Source organism: Engystomops pustulosus, chromosome 3, assembly GCF_040894005.1.
Source record: "Engystomops pustulosus chromosome 3, aEngPut4.maternal, whole genome shotgun sequence".
Lineage (NCBI taxonomy): Eukaryota > Metazoa > Chordata > Amphibia > Anura > Leptodactylidae > Engystomops > Engystomops pustulosus.
In genome coordinates, this window is record NC_092413.1 from 131,256,466 (window position 1) to 131,275,203 (window position 18,738).

Here is an 18,738-nt window from a genome sequence, read left to right on the forward strand (position 1 = left end):
AATAAGTCTTCAATATCAGACTGCTATAATGATTATAATTCCTTTATTTATATAGTGCACACACATTACGCAGTCTAACATCTTGCATTGATGATTTATCACAGCTGCTGAATCTTCAAAGTGTAAGAAGACAGAAGCAGATAGATCCATACACTGTGTAGTGGCCATGGCAGGGTGCTGCAGCCCTTTACCCTATCACTCCATACTTTGGGTAATAGGAAGCAAACAAATACATTGATTAGCGCAGAATACCTTCAAGTTTATATTCCTGTAAAAAGGTGAAGTAGATTTCCAGTATTCACATCATAATTGAAATTTAATCATAATCCTGGTTTCTCCCATGTACTGTATGAATCAGTCAGGTCTAGGAATCTGTGAAGGGATGTGTGCTCATGCATAACAACAATTTATCTAGGATATGAATATTGCATATGTTTCAGTTTATTTCAGAACTTGTAACATTATATATTTAATAAGATCGCCTTTTGGCATTCAGTTCACTAGACAGTTTCTAGAAGTTTACTCCCAAGGATTGTACACACATATCAAGCAGGATTGTTATCAGCAAGGGATATACAAAAAAAGACTTGGAAGCTGTAAATAAGCCAGAAATTATACACAGTCTATCGTGACATCGAAAGGATTTGTAGCATTAGTTGCTTAGAAATGTTCAAGGAGCTTAAACTCAAAGAATTAGAATTCAACATCTTAAGACATAATGCAAAATGGTGACTGGCAGTAACACATAGAATAGTTAAAGAATACGTCTTTTACATAGCAGGTGTCTGCACTGTAGGACTTCTGGAGGAAATACAGGGGAATGCAACTGACTTTTAATCATTGGATACAATAATGAAATACTGAATAAAAGTCAAACATAACTGCAAAAGATAAATATGAATTTATGACATGTCAGGAATGTATTAATGTGTGGAGAAGGAGATTCTGGACTCCATCGGGGATAGGGGATGATGTGCGCAAAGATGGACAAATCAGTTTGATAGCTGTCAGGTAAACAATTGTTCGTCTTTACTACCTGACTGAGGAGAGTGGAAAAAGTGAAGAATTTTTTCTTAAAAAATGAAAGTATAATCAGCTGTAATCCTGCTGCCCATTTTTTCCCGGTATCTGCTGTAATGGATGAGCGGGGGAGGCCCTATATGCGTAAGATGTTTGGTCAGTCCTACCAATAAAAATCTAATCTGAATGGCCTGCAGTCTTGGTGCCCAATGCTGTACTATATGGTAGCAGTATAAAGGAAATATGTGTGTATATATATATATATTTTTATATATATATATATATATATATATATATATATATATATATATATATATATATTAGGAACTAATACTTTAAATTGTACAGCAATGCTAAAGGGGATTTCATGGAACTTCTAAATGAAGAGACAAATTGATTAGACAAGCACTGAGGACCCTGTGCTTTAACAAGAACAGTGCCCTATAAACCGTAGTGACTGTGTTTGGTATTGCAGCTCAGCCCCATTCACAGCAAATAGGGATTGTGACATGATTTCTTTTAGTAGGGATATTTACTCTTAATGTGTCAAGAACGCTTTTGGCAACCGATCGGCCGGGGTGCCATGTGTTGGATCATAATTTATCTAGTATACCAAGGATTAATGATTGATATTTAAATCTAACCATACCCCTTTAAGAACCAGTGGACTTGCATGCAATACAATATACACATCACGGTTCTGTACTTTAGTGAAAATCTTTACATTCAACAAAAAAATGCACAGCTACTTATAATATATGGCAGGCTTACACATGCATGCAGCAACAATTATTTTTGTTTCTGGGCTACTAAAATGTAGTCATCGTTTTGTGCTTGAGGTTACATTATTTCCTACAATTTGCGACAAGATACATATTGTATGTTGAAGACTCTGGAACACATTTTTTACACAAGCAACACTAATGGCAACAGGCTGATGTGTTTCAGTGTAACATGAGAGCAATGATAATGAAAGCTTTAGGTTTCTAGACACTATAAAAGTACAGGGTGAGTCACACAGACAGAGCCCACCAGCAACAGTTAGTGGTTTCCTCCTTCTCTCAGCCACAAGCAGAAATCTAATTATGCCCTGGGTAATAACACGCCCATTACTATTTCAGAAACTTATCTCACTTGTCTTTAACAAGTGACATAGCTTCCTCTGCAAATGCACATGTCTACAGTAATATCCATTCATCTCTGCTGCATAGTGAGCTTCAAGCCATCCCTTTTCTTAAAGGGGGTCTCTAACTGGGCACTATCAGTAAAATGACTGGGTCTTTTTTTAGATGTATCTTATAGAGTTACATATATGTATACATGAAATTAGATGCAAAAAGGAACATGAGAGTACCATAATATAGTATACTGAGCAATTGATCACCTGCTGCAGTCAAAAGGTTAGAACAAGGCAATCCTAGTTAAGATATGAATGTAGCAGACAGTGATCATTTGGTAATTCCTTGTGGAAGATAATTCTAACTGGCATAAACAGCAGATCCCTGGAAACTATTTCTAAACTTCTCAGCAGCCAGTCATTGGAGACAGAAGGTCTATTCTAGATTGTGGCCAGCAATGTCTAAGCACTTTCTGAATATTCAAAGCAAATGGCTTGTGACAATAAAATTACACTAACAGCTGCAAAATGCTCAGCCCAACAGAAGTACAGAACCATTGTGGGAAAATATCAAATCTTCACTGACTTGTCAGAAAAATAACACCATGTATGGCCATGTTAACACGCTTCACTTGCAGATCTTCATCTTCTATCTCATGTGTAGCAGTGCAAAAACTTTCTACACTACAGATGACTTGTTGAGCCAGCACATATCCAACAGTGCCCAATGCCCTATAAGATGGCATGATTGGTGCTACATGGCAAAGAAAGATCTACATGAGAAAGACCTGGTGACTAAACATGTTATAAAGGTCTTCACTTTCATAATTATTCTGCATATTAAAATCAGGAATACAGCATATTGTAATTAAAGTGCATGGAATTATCGGTGCCAGGACTTTCTCTACTATATGGAAAAGGCCATGTGATTAAGAAGTGAAAATGATATTAGCCATCAGGCTCCTAATGTAGATTTTATATGTATAAAATCATACATTGGGTTACATAAAGTTTCTGTTTTTTCCACTACACAAAATATATGGCACAATACTACAGGATTCATTATGAGTCATCAATACTGAGTGTGCATTTTCTAACTATACATTGAATACTTTTGGAATCCTATATAGCCACATGTCCAGGACTCTGTTATGAATGATATACTTTTGGATTTCCTTACAAGTTTATATACAGTTTGTGATAAATAGAAAACCCTATACGATGACAAGACTTTGGGGATCACTGAGTGCTCTCTTGTACTCACACAAAGACGTGGTAGACGAATGCCCAGCCCCGGGGTCTCTCCAGCACGTTGTACAGATAGTTCTGCAGCCTCCGGTACTTGACGTTCCTCCGGCAGCTCTGGCTGCTGTTGTAGGACAGCGGCTTCCCCAATAAGCTCATGCGAGCTCCCTGTTTCCCCCTGCGGCTTTCCTGCAAGCCCCCTCCTGGCCCTCCACTGTTGCCTCTGCCAGTGTCACTTGTGCCCAGGAGAAGCAATCCGTCCCCTCTGTTGGAGTTCAACAGCACCCTGCTGCCCCGACCCGACTCCACATCCTTCATGCCGTAGTAGCGGTCTCTGCCTCTGCCTCTCCCTCCAGAGCTGCTTTTCATCCAGAGCCCAGAGCTTCCCTCATCGCCTCCACTATGGTTGCGGGGCATGGCATCACCGGCGTGGGCACAGAGGGCAGAGCAAGGTGCTCTGGGTCCATGCACAGAGCAGACTTGGGGACGAGGTGGCACTGCTTCCTGGCTGCAGGCTGAGTCTTGACGACTGTCAGATCAGATCACAGCAACTCGGCACTAGACATCAATTCAGGAAGGGTCTGTGTGCAGAATGCCAGGGGCTTCTCTGCCAGTCTGTCACTTGGAGATGTCAGGGGCAGATCTCCTGCAGACAGGACGTCTCCTCTTCCACACCACAGTAGTTACTATCTGCTCTGTCACATAAAGCCACATATTCTCCTTCAGGGTAAGAGCCCTCGTCAGTGGATCTGATTCTCTGCGCTATGTGAAGGCACCATGCCCAGCGGATCGTGTGTACAGCACGGTGACACTAGGTTACACAACCTAGTCTCTGCCAACCTGTGTGTCACCAAGTGCCACCTCCAGGCAGAGCCTTTGCCATCAACTGCTCCAATCTTCTTGTTGTGCTGAATAGACAGTCATGTGATGGTCACAGATCACCAGCTGCTGGGTGCCCATGTAACAAAGATCCCAGCAGATGATCTCCTCAGCTGATGTCACTCCCGGAGCTCAGCTCTCTGGAATTCCCTTGCTGCTCTCTGTACAGGAGGGGCCAGTGATCACGCAGCTCTGTGCACCCAGCAGACTGCTGGAGCTCCACATCCAACACCAGATCACAGGCAGGCTGCTGCAGGAGCTCCACATCCAACACCAGATCACAGGCAGTCTGCTGCAGGAGCTCCACATGCAACACCAGATCACAGGCAGGCTGCTGCAGCTTCATGCATATGCTCCCTCACCTCTGTCACTTGCAGCCATACACAACATCAAGAGTGACTGTGATGGAGCCCATCACTTCCAGACAGCTGCACTTCCCACCACCCTCCAACAACTTTTCCAGGAGAATCCAACTCTGAGACAGTCTGGAGAGGCTGCTCCAATACTTCTGGTGCTGCAACTGCTGACATGCAGGCTGATGTGGGAGAGGAGGAGGGGGTGCGGGGAAATGAACAGAAGCAGTTAACACTGTGCTGTGGGGGAGAAGCAGCTGGCCACATTCCTCCTTCCCCAGTCAGCAGCAGCTCTTTCCTTTCCCCTTTCTTCACATGCTATATCTGCTTCTCACTGTGCGCCTACATGTCTGTGCTGGTGTCCTGAGGCACAGGTGCAACCACCAGTCTTATTGGGGGTGGAGAACAGGCTGAGCGTCTTGTCCATTATATAAGCCCACCCAAAACCAAGGCTCGCACTGTTTTGTCGGCCGACCTGAAAGCAGCTGCTAATCTTTGGCTTAGACTTCATATTAAAGGGAACCTTTGAACACGATCCACGTTTTACAACAAGCACATGTTCCAAAAGTCCACAACTAGTCCATTGCAAACATGCTTTCCCCATGTTTCTGAACAGTACAGTTTGGCTGTAATGAGATAGTGTACCGTAGCCCCTCTGTGTTCTGGCTTTATAAACTGTTGTTACACTGCAGCAGCACCTCTCTGTCTCAGCCTCCCCCTGCACTTCCTTTAACCCTTTTCACGACCCTTGACATAATAGCACGTCACGGGTCGGCTGCGGCTCCATGGAGAGGACTCACGGGCTGCAGCAAAGACTTACCGGCAACACCCGCGATTGGTGCTAGCACCGATCGCGGGTGTTAACCTGCACATCGCCGCCAGCAAAACTGCTGGCTGCTTCAAAATCTTGTTGGAGATCGTTGCTCTCCATGATCCGTTGCATCGGGAGCAGGTATCCGATGCCATGACAGCCCGAGGCTGTCTTGCGAAGACCCGGGGCTGCCTCCTTTCAATCCATTAATTGCAATGTGCGATTTGCACATTGTAATGAATGAGGAGGCAAATCCCCATATACTGCTATACTGTAGTATGGCAGTATATGTTAGGATCAATCGGACAAACTAGGGTTAAAGTACTCTAGGGAGGCTAAAAATAGTCAAAATAAAAATGTAAAAAGTTTTTTAAAAAATGTAGAATAAAAAAACACATTAGGTATCGCCACATCCGAAAATGCCTACTCTATCAAAATAAAATAACCGTTTTTCACTGCATTTAACCCCCGTAATGGAAAATAGCAGTCAAAAATAGCAGTCAAAATGGCAGTTTTTTTTCCATTTTGAAAAATATAAAAAAAAATCAATAAAAAGGGATTGAAAGGTCCTAGAGTCCTAAAAATTGTAGCATTGAAAACTTCATCAAAAGTCGCAAAAAAAAAAATATGACCCACAGCACTGTACACCGAAGTATAGAAAAGATATTAGCGCCAGAAAATGGCAAAATAAAAAAAAAATTTCTACACAAGTTTTTAATTTTTGTAAATGTATGAAAACATTATAATACCTATACAAATTTGGTATCCCCATAATTGCAATTTCACCAATTTCACTGCATTTTGATTTTTTTTCCCCGCTTCCCAGTGCAAGAATAAATACCATCACTATGAAGTGCAATTTGTTATGCAGAAAACAAGCCGTCACAGAGCTCTTTACGTGTAAATAAAAAAAAAATACATAGATTTTTGATTGTGGGGAATGAAAAATAAAAATGAAAAAACAAAAAAGCAAGATCCTTAAAGGGTTAATCTCAGCAACAGTAAGCACACAGTAGGTGGGGGGAAGTGCTCCTTCACAATAACAACCAGTGTAGCTACAAATAACAAATATAAGAGTGTATAAATGTGTGAGAACACAAATTTGAATGGGTAGGAGGGCCCCATTCAGAATTCTGCTATGGGTCCCTGCCTCTCTTATGTACACCCCAGGTCCTATGAAGGTCCCTAGGGCTGCCTTCAGTAGATGTGCTTTCAGCACGATCTAACAACCTATGCAGAATGCAGTACATTAGTATAGCAGTATATTACATTGAACAAGTGATCAAATCATCACTTGTTGATGTCCCACACTGATGTCCCACACAGGGACCAACCCATAAAATAAAATTGTTACTGAACCTGTAAGGTGAAAGCTGTAAAAAATACTGTAAAAATTATGATATTTTCACATCCAACCTCTTAAAAAAAAGGATAAAATGCGATCAAAGTGTAACATGATACCATTAAAAAGTACATCTTGTCCTGCAAAAAACAAGCCCTAAGACAACTATACATACGGAAAAATATCTGTACAAATGAGTTCTGCAAAACAAGTCAACCATAAAAAAGCTATATTAATAGGGTATCACTGTAATTGTGGTGACCTATAGAATAAAGATGAATTTATATTAATAAAGGTTATTTTTATGGTATAGTGAACTGCCAAGAAAAAAACAAAAAATCTAAACCAGAATTAATGATTTTCCTATCCCCACCAAGAAAGAGTTAATAAAATCTCATCAATAGCTATTGAACTCCTCTAAATGATTTACTTCAAAATTGGATCTCATCCTGGAAATAACAAGCCCCCATATGTCCACGTTATCGGCATATTGGTATTAGCATACTTGGGGGAAATCAAACTTTGTGGAGCATTTTGTCATTTAATCCACTGTGAATTTTTAGATTTTGGAACAAAATTAATGTATTGACAAAAAAAATTACAAATTGTAAATTCCACCTCCATTTTGTTTTTACCACTGTAAAACACCTAAAGAGTTAACAACAGTAGCGTACCGACCACGGTCGCAGCGGTCGCCATTGAGAGCGGGCCCGTCGGACGGGGGGGCCCGGGCGACTGTATCAATGGCGACAGCGGTCGGTACGCCACTGGCAGTCGGACAGGGGCCTCCGTCCGGACAGGAAGCTCCTGCCCGTCACTGTATAGTGCTCGATGTGGCCGTTTCCGGCCGGTCGAGCACTATTACTGGAGCGATGTGGCCGGAAAACCACCCCGGCGCACATCGCTCCAGGAACTAGGCTGCGCGGCCGCGTGATGACGTCATCACGCTGCCGCACCCCCCTTCCTGTCTGGCCGCGGGCTGAAGAACGAAGACGCGGGACCTGCTGCAAGAGGTGAGTGTACAGGGTTTTTTTTTTAATCAACCAGTTGTAAAAGGGGCTTATTGTATATAATAATTAATTTGATGTAAAAATTAAATGTGCATTGTGGGGGGAGTAGAATATGTAATAATTCATTGTGGGGGTAGAATATGTAATAATTCATTGTGGGGGGGGGCGGAATATTTAATAATTCATTGTGGGGGGAGAGAATATTAAATAATTCATTGTGGGGGGAGAGAATATTAAATAATTCATTGTGGGGGGGGACAGAATAGGAAATAATTCATTGTGGGGGGGATATTAAATAATTCATTGTGGGGGGAGAGAATATTAAATAATTCATTGTGGGGGGAGAGAATATGTAATAATTCATTGTGGGGGGGGGCAGAATATGTAATTATTCATTGTGGGGGGGGGGACAGAATAGGAAATAATTCATTGTGCGGGGGGATATTAAATAATTCATTGTGGGGGGGAGAATATTAAATAATCAATTGTGGGGGGCAGAATATGTAATCACTGAAATGTCAGTTAGCAGAAAGGGTTTTGAGGGTTTTTTTAGGTATAATTGGGGGGGGGGGCCCATTAGGAATTTTGTCCCGGGGCCCAGTGGACTCTAGTTACGCCACTGGTTAACAAACTTCTTAAAGTTGGTTTCTCACACATTAAAGGGTGTAGTTTCTACAATGGGAACATTTATGTGTTTTTACTATTACAGGTGGTCCCCTACTTAAGGACATCTGACTTACAGACGACCCCTAGTTACAGATGGACCTCTCTGCCCACTGAATTTTCTGGGAAGCTCTCTAGATACTTTTCTTTAGTCCCAGGCTACAATGATCAGCTGTAATGTATCTGTAATGAAATTTTATTGATAACCTTTGGTCCGATTATAGCAAAACATTTTGAAAATCCAATTGTCACTGGGACAAAAATAAAATTGTCTTCAGCTACAATTATTAAATATACAGTTCAGACTTATATACAAATTCAACTTAAGAACAAACCTATGGAACCTATCCTGTACGTAACTGGGGAACTGTTAGTATTAGGCCCCTTCCACACTTGCATTGCAGATCACGTCAGAGTCTGATCAGGGTGCGATCAGGGTTTGGTCAGTGAAAAACTGACATTTTGCATCAGCGTTCAATCAGTTTTCAGTCAGAGTTTATTCGGTGTCTCAGTTTTTCACGCGCATTTTCAATGCATTTTTCACGAGCAGAGAATGCGTGTGTAAGGACTCAGGACTGAGCTCTATCTTTTCTATGGCAATTGATGCGTGAAAAACGCATTGCACTTGCATGTGTCTCAGAGTGCAATGCGTTTTTGATGCATCTCCATAGACTTGTATGGTGCGTTTTTCACGCGCATGACTTGCAAAAGTAGAGCATGCCGAGATTTCAATGCGCATTAAAAAAACTGTGCATGTGCACGTGAAAAAAATGCAAGTCTGAAAAGACCCATTGATTACAATAGGTCAGAGTGCAATGCACTCAAAAGCATGCGCAGAAAACGCGTGTGAAAAACGCAAGTGTGAAAGGGGCCTTAGGCCTCTCAAAATCACTTGAAAACTGAGCAGGTGCCTGTAAATATAGGTTTCACCCACAGTTATAAGCCCCATAACAACCGAGAAAAATGAGAGGATGCACAAAAAGCAATACCAACATTAAAACAGACACAAACAGACACTGCACGCTGCCACGGGCTATGGCAGAGCAGGGACTGTACTGTTCCCTGCTCTGCAGCCCCTGTCTCAGCCAGTAAAAGTGTACAGGGGAGAGCCAGAGAAAAGAGTGGGCAATTCAGGCAGCCATGAGACCGCCTGAATCGTGCACACATGGTGGGGGCCCCCTTAAAGGGAAAGTGGTGGGGGCCCCGCGGCACGCCCAGCTCGCCCTCCCTTGAGTCTGGCCCTGGGGCAGGCAGGAAGGAGGAATCAGATCTACATCAGATTCCTCATTATAGGTTTCTTTTAAAGTGTTCAAAAGTTATAACCACATAAAGCGCAAAAAAAGAGGCAAGACCTTTTAGTACAAACTGGCTGCATCATGAAAAAAAAAAATCAGCAAATTTGAATCTCCATGCCATTGTCCATTGTCATTTATTATCAACAATCCATTAGAATACTTTAGATGAAAATAACTCTGTAAGACTTAATTCCCAGAGAAAAACAAACTGTACTAAATGAAATGTCCTAAATACTGATTCTGATGTTGTAATCAGAATATGTATTGTCAATCCATTAAAATAGTCAAATCCAGGCCAATGCAGTTGGTAAACATGTTTCATGATGGATTTTAAATCTCGCTTTTGTGCTGGATTTACTTTATCCAAAAGGAACACAATGGTCATATATGAAATGTTGCAAGAAACTTTTGTCAAGCATGTGCCATATGGCCCCTAATAAAGTATATGGAAGTGATGTGCTTACAAACATATGTAAGCATGAAATCAGCTTCTCCTATGGTCTCATAGAGATGAAATAGAACTAAAGAGTACATCAGCTTTGAGGCTTCAAGAAATGAGGAACATGTGATGATCATGGTTCTCACTGCTTGGACCCCACCCATGTAAGCATTATCACTAGAGATGAGTGAGCACTAAAATGCTTGAATGCTCGTTACTCGGGTTGAACTTTTCCCGATGCTCGAGTGCTCGTATCGAATAACGAACCCCATTGAAGTCAATGGGAGAGCATTTTTTCACTGAAAGAACACATTGAAAGAACAATAAAGAAGAACACATTGCAGATGTTTGCAGATGTTTTCACTGAAAGAACATATTGAAAGAACACAGTGAAGAACACATTGCAAATGTTTCCGTACATCTGCTAACTTATCAGAAGACGCGCGGCGAACAGTGTTCTTCTCAATAGTATATGAAGAACAATATGTGTGAAGAACACATTGCAGATGTTTCCATACATCTGCAATGTGTTCTTCACACATAATGTTCTTCACAGTGAAGAACACCGTTCGGCGCATGTGTCTTCGGATAAGTTAGCAGATGTTCGGAACATCTGCAATGTGTTCCTCACTGTGTTCTTTCACTGTGTTCTTCACTTAAATGATTCTGTGTTCACTGTGTTCACTGTTTTAATTGTATTCTTCACTGTTCTTCACTGTCTTTTCTTAATTAAATACTCGATTTCGAGCAGGGGAAATTCTCGTCCGAGCAACGAGCCGTTCCGAGCATCAAGCTCGGACGAGTATACTCGCTCATCTCTAATTATCACTTATTCTTTAGATACATAATTGCAGATTAGTTCTTTAAGAAAAACATTATAGACTTAAAGCAATAATAACAATAATTTATTGCCCCCATTGGGGAGAAGAATATGTCACAACTAGAGATGAGCGAGTATACTCGTATTAGCGTACTCGAAACGGCTCGTTGCTCGGACGAGTATTTCCCCTGCTCGAGATCGAACATTTAATTAAGAACAGTGAAGAATACAATTAAAACAGTGAACACAGGATAATTTAAGTGAAGAACACAGTGAAAGAACACAGTGAAGAACACATTGCAGATGTTCCGAACATCTGCTAACTTAGCCGAAGACACGAGCGCCGAACGATGGAGGAGTGGAGCGGGGGCTGGAGCGGGCAAGGAGGAGCGGAGCGGGGGCTGAAGCGGGCATGGAGGAGTTGGGGGGGGCTGGAGCGGCCATGGAGGAGCGGAGCGGGGGCTGGAGTGAAACGGAGCGGGCATGGAGGAGAGGAGCGGGGGCTGAAGTGGAGGCTGGAGCGGAGCGGGCTGGAGCAGGACCAACAGTCCAACCCTGATTCTGTGCTCACAGCCCGAGCACAGAAAGAACACAGTGAAGAACACATTGAAGAGGTACCGAACATCTGCTAAATTATCCGAAGACAGGCGACGAACAGTGTTCTTCACAATAGTATGAAGAACACATTGCAGATGTATAGAAACACGGAACATCTGCAATGTGTTCTTCGCTGTGTTCATTCAATGCGTTCTTTCAGTGAAAACATCTGCAAACATCTGCAATGTGTTCTTCACTGTGTTCATTCAATGTGTTCTTTCAGTGAAAAATGCTTTACTCTCCCATTGACTTCAATGGGGTTCGTTATTTGATACGAGCACTCGAGCATCGGGAAAAGTTCGACCCGAGTAACGAGCGCTCATCTCTAGTCACAATCAATAAAAATACAAAATACATAAAAAATACAGTGTGCCTACAATAAAAACATAAAAATACAAAATACCTATATATTAGAAACCACTTACATACCACCCAAAGCCCAGCTCAACACATATATAAACAATTCACATAGCACTGTTGCCCAATGGATGTCAGCCCCATTTTTGACCACAGTTATTATTTATTTATTAGATGAAGAGTGCTCGGCACAAATGATTTTTTATATCTGTCAGCCTGACGTTTAATTTCAATAAATCTGTCACTAAAACTACTATACTACTAAAACTACTATAAATGAATAGGCTCATAATCTAGAGATCATAGACTGGATTGCTGAGTGCGTAGTTTACTTATTATGGGATTTAATGGAGCAGAATAACTACATGCATAGATAACAGTGAAGCATTCTCACAGATATTTTCTTATAATTAAACAGTAGATCAGCAGGAATGACCCTTATTTTCCAGGAAATACCCAAGGAAACTGGTCTCAATCACTGCTGGGACAGATCACAGTTGACACAGCACTATATCCTTATCCTAGCTCAATTTCTGTACAGTTAACTGCTTTGCCTTCCCTAGATCAATTAGACATTTTTAACATTGACTGCTATTTATAGAAAAGCCTTGTTCTGAAAGCAATTTAAATTAACCTTATTTAATAGGATAAAGACATAATACTCTGTGCAAGTATAAAGTATTCTGATGCCCAAGGAAACCGATATATAAAAATGAATGCTCAGCACACTGACACAAATTATTTTCCTTTGTGGGCCATGCCCCAAAACGTCACATGACACGCTGGACGCTGTACTGCTCAATGGAGTAGTTCATGTTCGTTTCAGCCTGTATGGTCGTTTCAGACTATATGGACTTTTCTTACCCAGAGTAGTGCTTTAATGGCTCTGGAGCAGGTTCAGCTCCAGGTGTCAGTAGGTCCCTGGGGACAGAGAGTCAGTGGGCCCCTTTGCAGTAAACTCACAAGGCAGCATTAAAAATTCAGAAACGAATCTCCTGTCATAAATTATTCTCTAAAATATCAGCCCCCTTCTGGTTATTTTATGTACAGACCCCTGATGGGTATTTTATATAAAGACCCCCGCACACCCTATGGATTCATTAGATGCAACCCCCTCACCCTCCATGGATTCCTTATGTACAGCCACCCTGCAGCTCTGGGCCATGACACTTGCCCGGGTAAGCCCAGTGCTGGCGCTGCCCCTCCTCTGGAGAGTCTGCTTCTGTCCTGAGGTTCTACTCACTGTTCTATTTCATCCCCTAACTGGAGTGGGATTAAGAACACATTTTATGAATTATGACAATGGAATTCATGCATGAGGAGCTTAGAACTTTCTCCTCATTATTTTGTTGAGAGGACTGTGACAAACTTGCAATATATTTTTATGTATTTTAAAGCATTGTTGCATTTAAAGAGAACCTACCACCACAAATCTACCTATAAAGGTAGATCGGGTGGTAGGTGGATGTAAGGGACATGAGGATAGCTCTTTTTAGAGCTAATCCTCACGTCCCCGCTAACTTTTGGGAAACTTTATTAACCTAATATGTAAATTTAGTTATGCGGCTACTGGGTTGTGGAGTAGCAGGCACGAGGCTACACGGCGCGGCTACTCCACGCCCCAGTAGCCACATTACTCCTCCTACCCTGTTGTGTCCGGCGCGCAGCTCCTCGTAGTTACATTCTGTCCTCCAGTTTCCTCCCACACTCCAAAATATACTGGTAGATTGATTAGATTGTGAGCCCCATTGGGGACAGGGACCAATTTGGCAAGTTCTGTGTAGAGCTGCATAGTCTGTGTGCACTATATAAATAAAGGAATTATAATTCAGCACCATCCTTTGTCCAAAAAGTACAGCTGAAGGTGCTTGGATGTATGTGATTAGGTTACATTCTGTCCTTTTTAGTTTGAACACGGTTGAATATGGTTTATATGGTTGAAAAAAGACACATGTCCATTTTCCACCATATTGCTTGTAGGGACCATTCATATATTTATATAAATTAATCAAGTCGCCTCTTAATTCTTTTCTAGACGAAATAAATCTAGTAGTTTTAATCTGTCCTCATAACTGAGACCCTCTATACCTCTCATCATTTTTTGCCCCTTCCTTGTACCCCTTCCAGCTCCAGGGCATCCTTTTTATGGACTGAAGAACATATTCCAGGTGAGGCCGAACCAATGCCTTGTACAGTGGTAATATTACATCCCTATCCTGAGAGTCCATACCACTTTTGATACATGACAAGATCTTGCTGGCTTTAGAGGCAGCTGATTGACATTGCATGCTGTTATTTAATTTATGATGAGAGACTCTCCCAGATTTATTTCACCAAGGACATATGTTGCATGTGGATTAATGGCAGCCAGACGCATAACCTTACATTTATCCACATTGAACCTCATTTGCCAAACATTCAGTTTGTCCAAGTCACCCTGCAGCCTATGAACATCCATCATAGACTGTATTACACTACACAGCTTGGTGTCATCTGTAAAAATAGACACAGTGCTATTAATTCCCAACTCTATATCATTAATAAAAATATTAAATAGTAGTGGGACAAGCACAGAACCTTGAGGTACACCACTCATAACTGGTGACCATTCCAATTAGGAATCATTGACGACAACTCTCTGGATACAATCCTTCAGCCAGTTCTCAATCCAATTACAAATGATTCCTACCAAACCAATAGACCTCATTTTTCCCATTAGGTGTCTATGAGGGACAGTGTCAAATGCCTAAGAACACAATATCAACAGCAGTTCCTCTGTCCAGGCATCTACTCACCTTCATTAAAACAGATCAAGTTAGTCTTACAACTTCTCTCACCTATATGCAGGCTGTTCTTTACCCCTTCTCCCTTTTCGGCTCCTCACAGTATAGCGCTGATACACAGAGGAGCAGAACTGTCACGTGATTGCCAGGTCTAAAGGGGTTAACCCGAGCTGCTTGGTCTAATTAGTACAGTTCAGTTCTGATCAGCACCACCAGTTACCGGTGGTGGTTTCCCTCTGTAACTGGGGCTCTTTTAGATGCCTCAGTTACAGGGGAAAACTTGTAAAACAAAAAGAATAAAGTAAAAATAGAAAAAAAAGGACAATGCCCTCAAGGGGTCTTTTTTGACCCCATTTGGGACATATTAAGTAAAAACATACATACACACAAAATATTCATAAATATTCATAAAAAATACAATGACATTTCCTCATATAATAAAAAAAAAATCCTCCTCTACACTACAAACAGCAGCACAAAAGTCGGACTATACATATTATACATCAAAACAACTGAAACAAAATAAGGAATTCATTAATGTTAGTTTTGAGTTAATTTGAAAATTTAAAAAACCTATAACTTACAAAAAAATACTTTTTTCCACTTTTAACCCCAAACTTTTATTATGTTTTAACTAGCTCTATGTGTCCCCAAAAAAACACCACACAAATTTTTAAGGTAGCTTGGAAAAAAAAAGTTAAGGCCCTTAAACCACCGCTTACAAATATTCGGTCACTAGAGCCTTTTCAGGCCACTTCACCAGGGGGTTAAGTAGTGCTTACTGGGAAGGGGATTTAGCATCAGGGCTCACTGTCTTTGCCTGTCCCACCAGTCCATTATAGCTATTCCTTCTCTGCATTACACTCTCTGAGTACAGGCAAATGTAAGAAACTTTGTAAGACTGCATTATGGTAAAATTTGCCACTCATAATTCCCTGCTAAAATATGTCTCCAGAAAGGCAGGGAGGACCCTCGTCATCAATAAGTTTAAATACTACATATAGAAGCCTTTGGGGAAGAAAGATATAAATGCAAAGGACACAGACAGGAATACATTAATGATTCCAGTAAATGTTGTGCTGTATTATCCAAATAATAATAAATCTGTATTTATACAGCTCCATCATATTCCACAGAACTTTACAAATCATGAGGTACATATACAAATAAAATACTACATTACAGGGTAATAACAGGGTCATATAAAACAATAGGTATAAGGGCCCTGCTTACAAGACCTTACAATCCAATGGCTGGATTCACAGCTATACCTCTCAGCACTGGTGTATAGTGTCCTCCTTTCTGCTACTGGTTTGGTGGGTGGGCTGCAGAGAAATAAGGGAGTAGAAGTCATTATCATAATTTAAAAAGTTGATTGTGAAGGAAGGAGGCTATGGCGGACAAATTAGGATTATCACAGTCACAGTGCCTGGATCTATGAGTTAGGACCCTAACTCATCAGGCCTGATTTTGATTGTAGATCTTCTTTAAGCTGAACATCTGCAATGCAAATGTTTCAAGTTGACAGTACAAGTGTAGAGGAAATAAAGTAAAGCATCACATTTAACCTTCGCGTATAGGACAGAAACTCTTTTCTCTGTTGTCGATTTGTTTAAAAAAACATTTGCATAATGTATAGAAAAATATGAACATATGAATATGAACAATATGAATAGAAACATAATACTACCATATACAGTATATTGTATCTTGATGAATGATGTATCTGGATATAGGTTTTATATCTGTATTTTAATATGCCTGGGCATTATAGTCACCAGGATAGATTGCTCTGGGGATTTCTCTTTTTCTGGAAATGTGTAATCTTATTCCATCAGAATGGGATATTACTAGCTCTATCTTTCTAGCAATCTGTTTACAGAACAGAGACTCATGTACATAATATAAAACAGAAAATACTTCCACTAAAACGTCAAGCGGTCATAATAAATAAAGAAAACCACATGGGAGATCACAAGGCTTAATAGGTTAAACCCCTTTAGATTTCTGAATGAAAATATATTCATACATTTGGTCCTGTTCCAATTTTCTTTGGTGAACACATAAACAATTATGAGCCTGTGACCGAAGTGATCTTCAAAATCATGAGAAAAGTAAAAAAAAAAAACTTGATCAAGTGTTGTTTAATATCTGATGCTTTAGTGATCACCACACTAACATTAAAATGAGAGTGACAAAATATTTTTATTTATAGAGCACCATTAATTCCACAGTGCTGTAAAATAAATAAGGGATTCACATAAATTACATTAAGACAAGAACAAATGCAAGTACAAATACAAACTCTACAGAGGACAGAGGAAGAAGGAGGACCCTTCCCATAAGGGCTCACATTCTATGCAGCAGGGTAGATGGAGAAACAAGGTGAGGGGGCAGAGAAGTGCAGTTATTGTGTATACCTGGCGATCCTGAACACTATAAACAATAGCTTAGACGTGGAAATATCTACTTTTAGAGAATTGCAGCTTCCTAAGCATGCTCCTCCCTCTAGCCATATTGGTGATCTGTCAGGTGTACTGTAGTTTGTTTATGGGGATGTCTTGCCGGCTGAATAGCTTTCAATGAAAAATGTACAAGCCAGGGGAAATAATACAGTAAAGTCTCTACAGGCACTACTTGATGAATATTTATAATCTATGCTGTAACAAAGAGGGGCATGACGTTTCCAGCTATAAGAATACCCATTATTCCCCCAGGATTTTCATGTCTATAGGAAATTCAACTGTTTATTAACTAGAAAGTCACAAAACGTGAGACCTTTACAATTTAACCAAACATACACATGTAGCATTCTGAAAAATGGTAACAAAAATCCAGCGATTTTGCATATACATTATCACAAAATACACTGTGACCTCCTCAGTAGGCTATGCCCCCTGAATACAAGATATACTTTCCTGTCTCAATAAATAATTTTGTCTGAATTATATTATGGTTTATTTAAAAGGGAACAATATAAAAATCATAATAAGGGACACAATATATTATATAATTTATTATATACATTATAAACTGTACTCTTCCCCTAATTAATTATTCATATATAATATCCCTACATATATAATTTAATAAATGATGCCCCTGTAACGTCCGTGCCTGATCGTCGCTTTATCCGCAGTTGGCGGAATACATGGCAGTTATTTGTGTGTGTGAACTGTGGCTTAATTCTTGTGTTTGGATTAACTGAGCCACACCCTGCTCCTGTCCGGCCCAGCAAGGGTTACTAGCCTGATGGACAGTTCCTTCAGTGTGCTACTGTGGGCATGTCCGGGACTGGCTTTATATACCTGCCCATTCCCATCATACCTCGCTGGTTATTTTTAATCTTTTCTTGCCTGTGTATCTAGTTCAGTTTTACCTGTCTCCGTTTGTCTGCCTGTATGTGTACCTGATCTGTATATTACCCGCTTCATCTTGATCTTGACCTGACCTGTATATAACCCGTTTGATCTTGACCTGGCCTGTGTATATCCCGCCTGTCACTGTATCTGGATCTGACCTGTGATTACCCGTTTGATCTCGACCTGACCTGTGTATATCCTGCCTGTACCTGTATCTGGATCTGACCTGTGATTATCTGCCTAAAGACCTGTCTATATCTGTTGTTTATCCCTGTCTCAGTCCTGTGTTTGTATTCTGTGCACCAGTGTGAACACTGGTCTATAGCTGTATTCCCGTTACCTGTCCGCTCTACCATCCAGCAGCTGCCAGACGAAGTAAGTTTCCCCTGTCATGTTGTATGGTCACTCAGGGGCCATCAGTTAGGTTCCTGATAGTGGGTTCGTCCTTATCAGGGCGGTTTATCTGCTTTAGGCAGGGCCTTAGCCCGCAGGGACGTCGCAGGGTGAGTTCGCCACCACTTACCTAGTCTGACAGCTAGCGCCTAGCCTGGTTGTGGTTGCGCGGTTTGCTGGACAGTTGCTGACAGCCCCACATTCCTTATAAATAATTCCTCCCCATTATTTCATTTACAATGACTCCTGAAT

General features: G+C 40.9%; 1 protein-coding gene across 3 annotated transcripts in view; it reads right to left on the reverse strand.

The window, feature by feature from the left end:
* The window catches only part of KCNQ5 (potassium voltage-gated channel subfamily Q member 5), a 386,226-nt gene extending 381,290 nt beyond the window's left edge, over positions 1-4,936 (reverse strand). Inside the window, exon 1 of one of the 3 annotated variants that reach the window (XM_072142132.1) lies at positions 3,402-4,936. In XM_072142132.1, coding sequence (XP_071998233.1) covers positions 3,402-3,799 — 398 coding nt within the window. In that variant the 5' untranslated portion in view covers positions 3,800-4,936. The remainder of the gene's footprint in view (positions 1-3,401) is intronic. The other 2 variants (XM_072142130.1, XM_072142131.1) reach the window with 2 other exon arrangements.
* Positions 4,937-18,738: the final 13,802 nt, after the last annotated feature.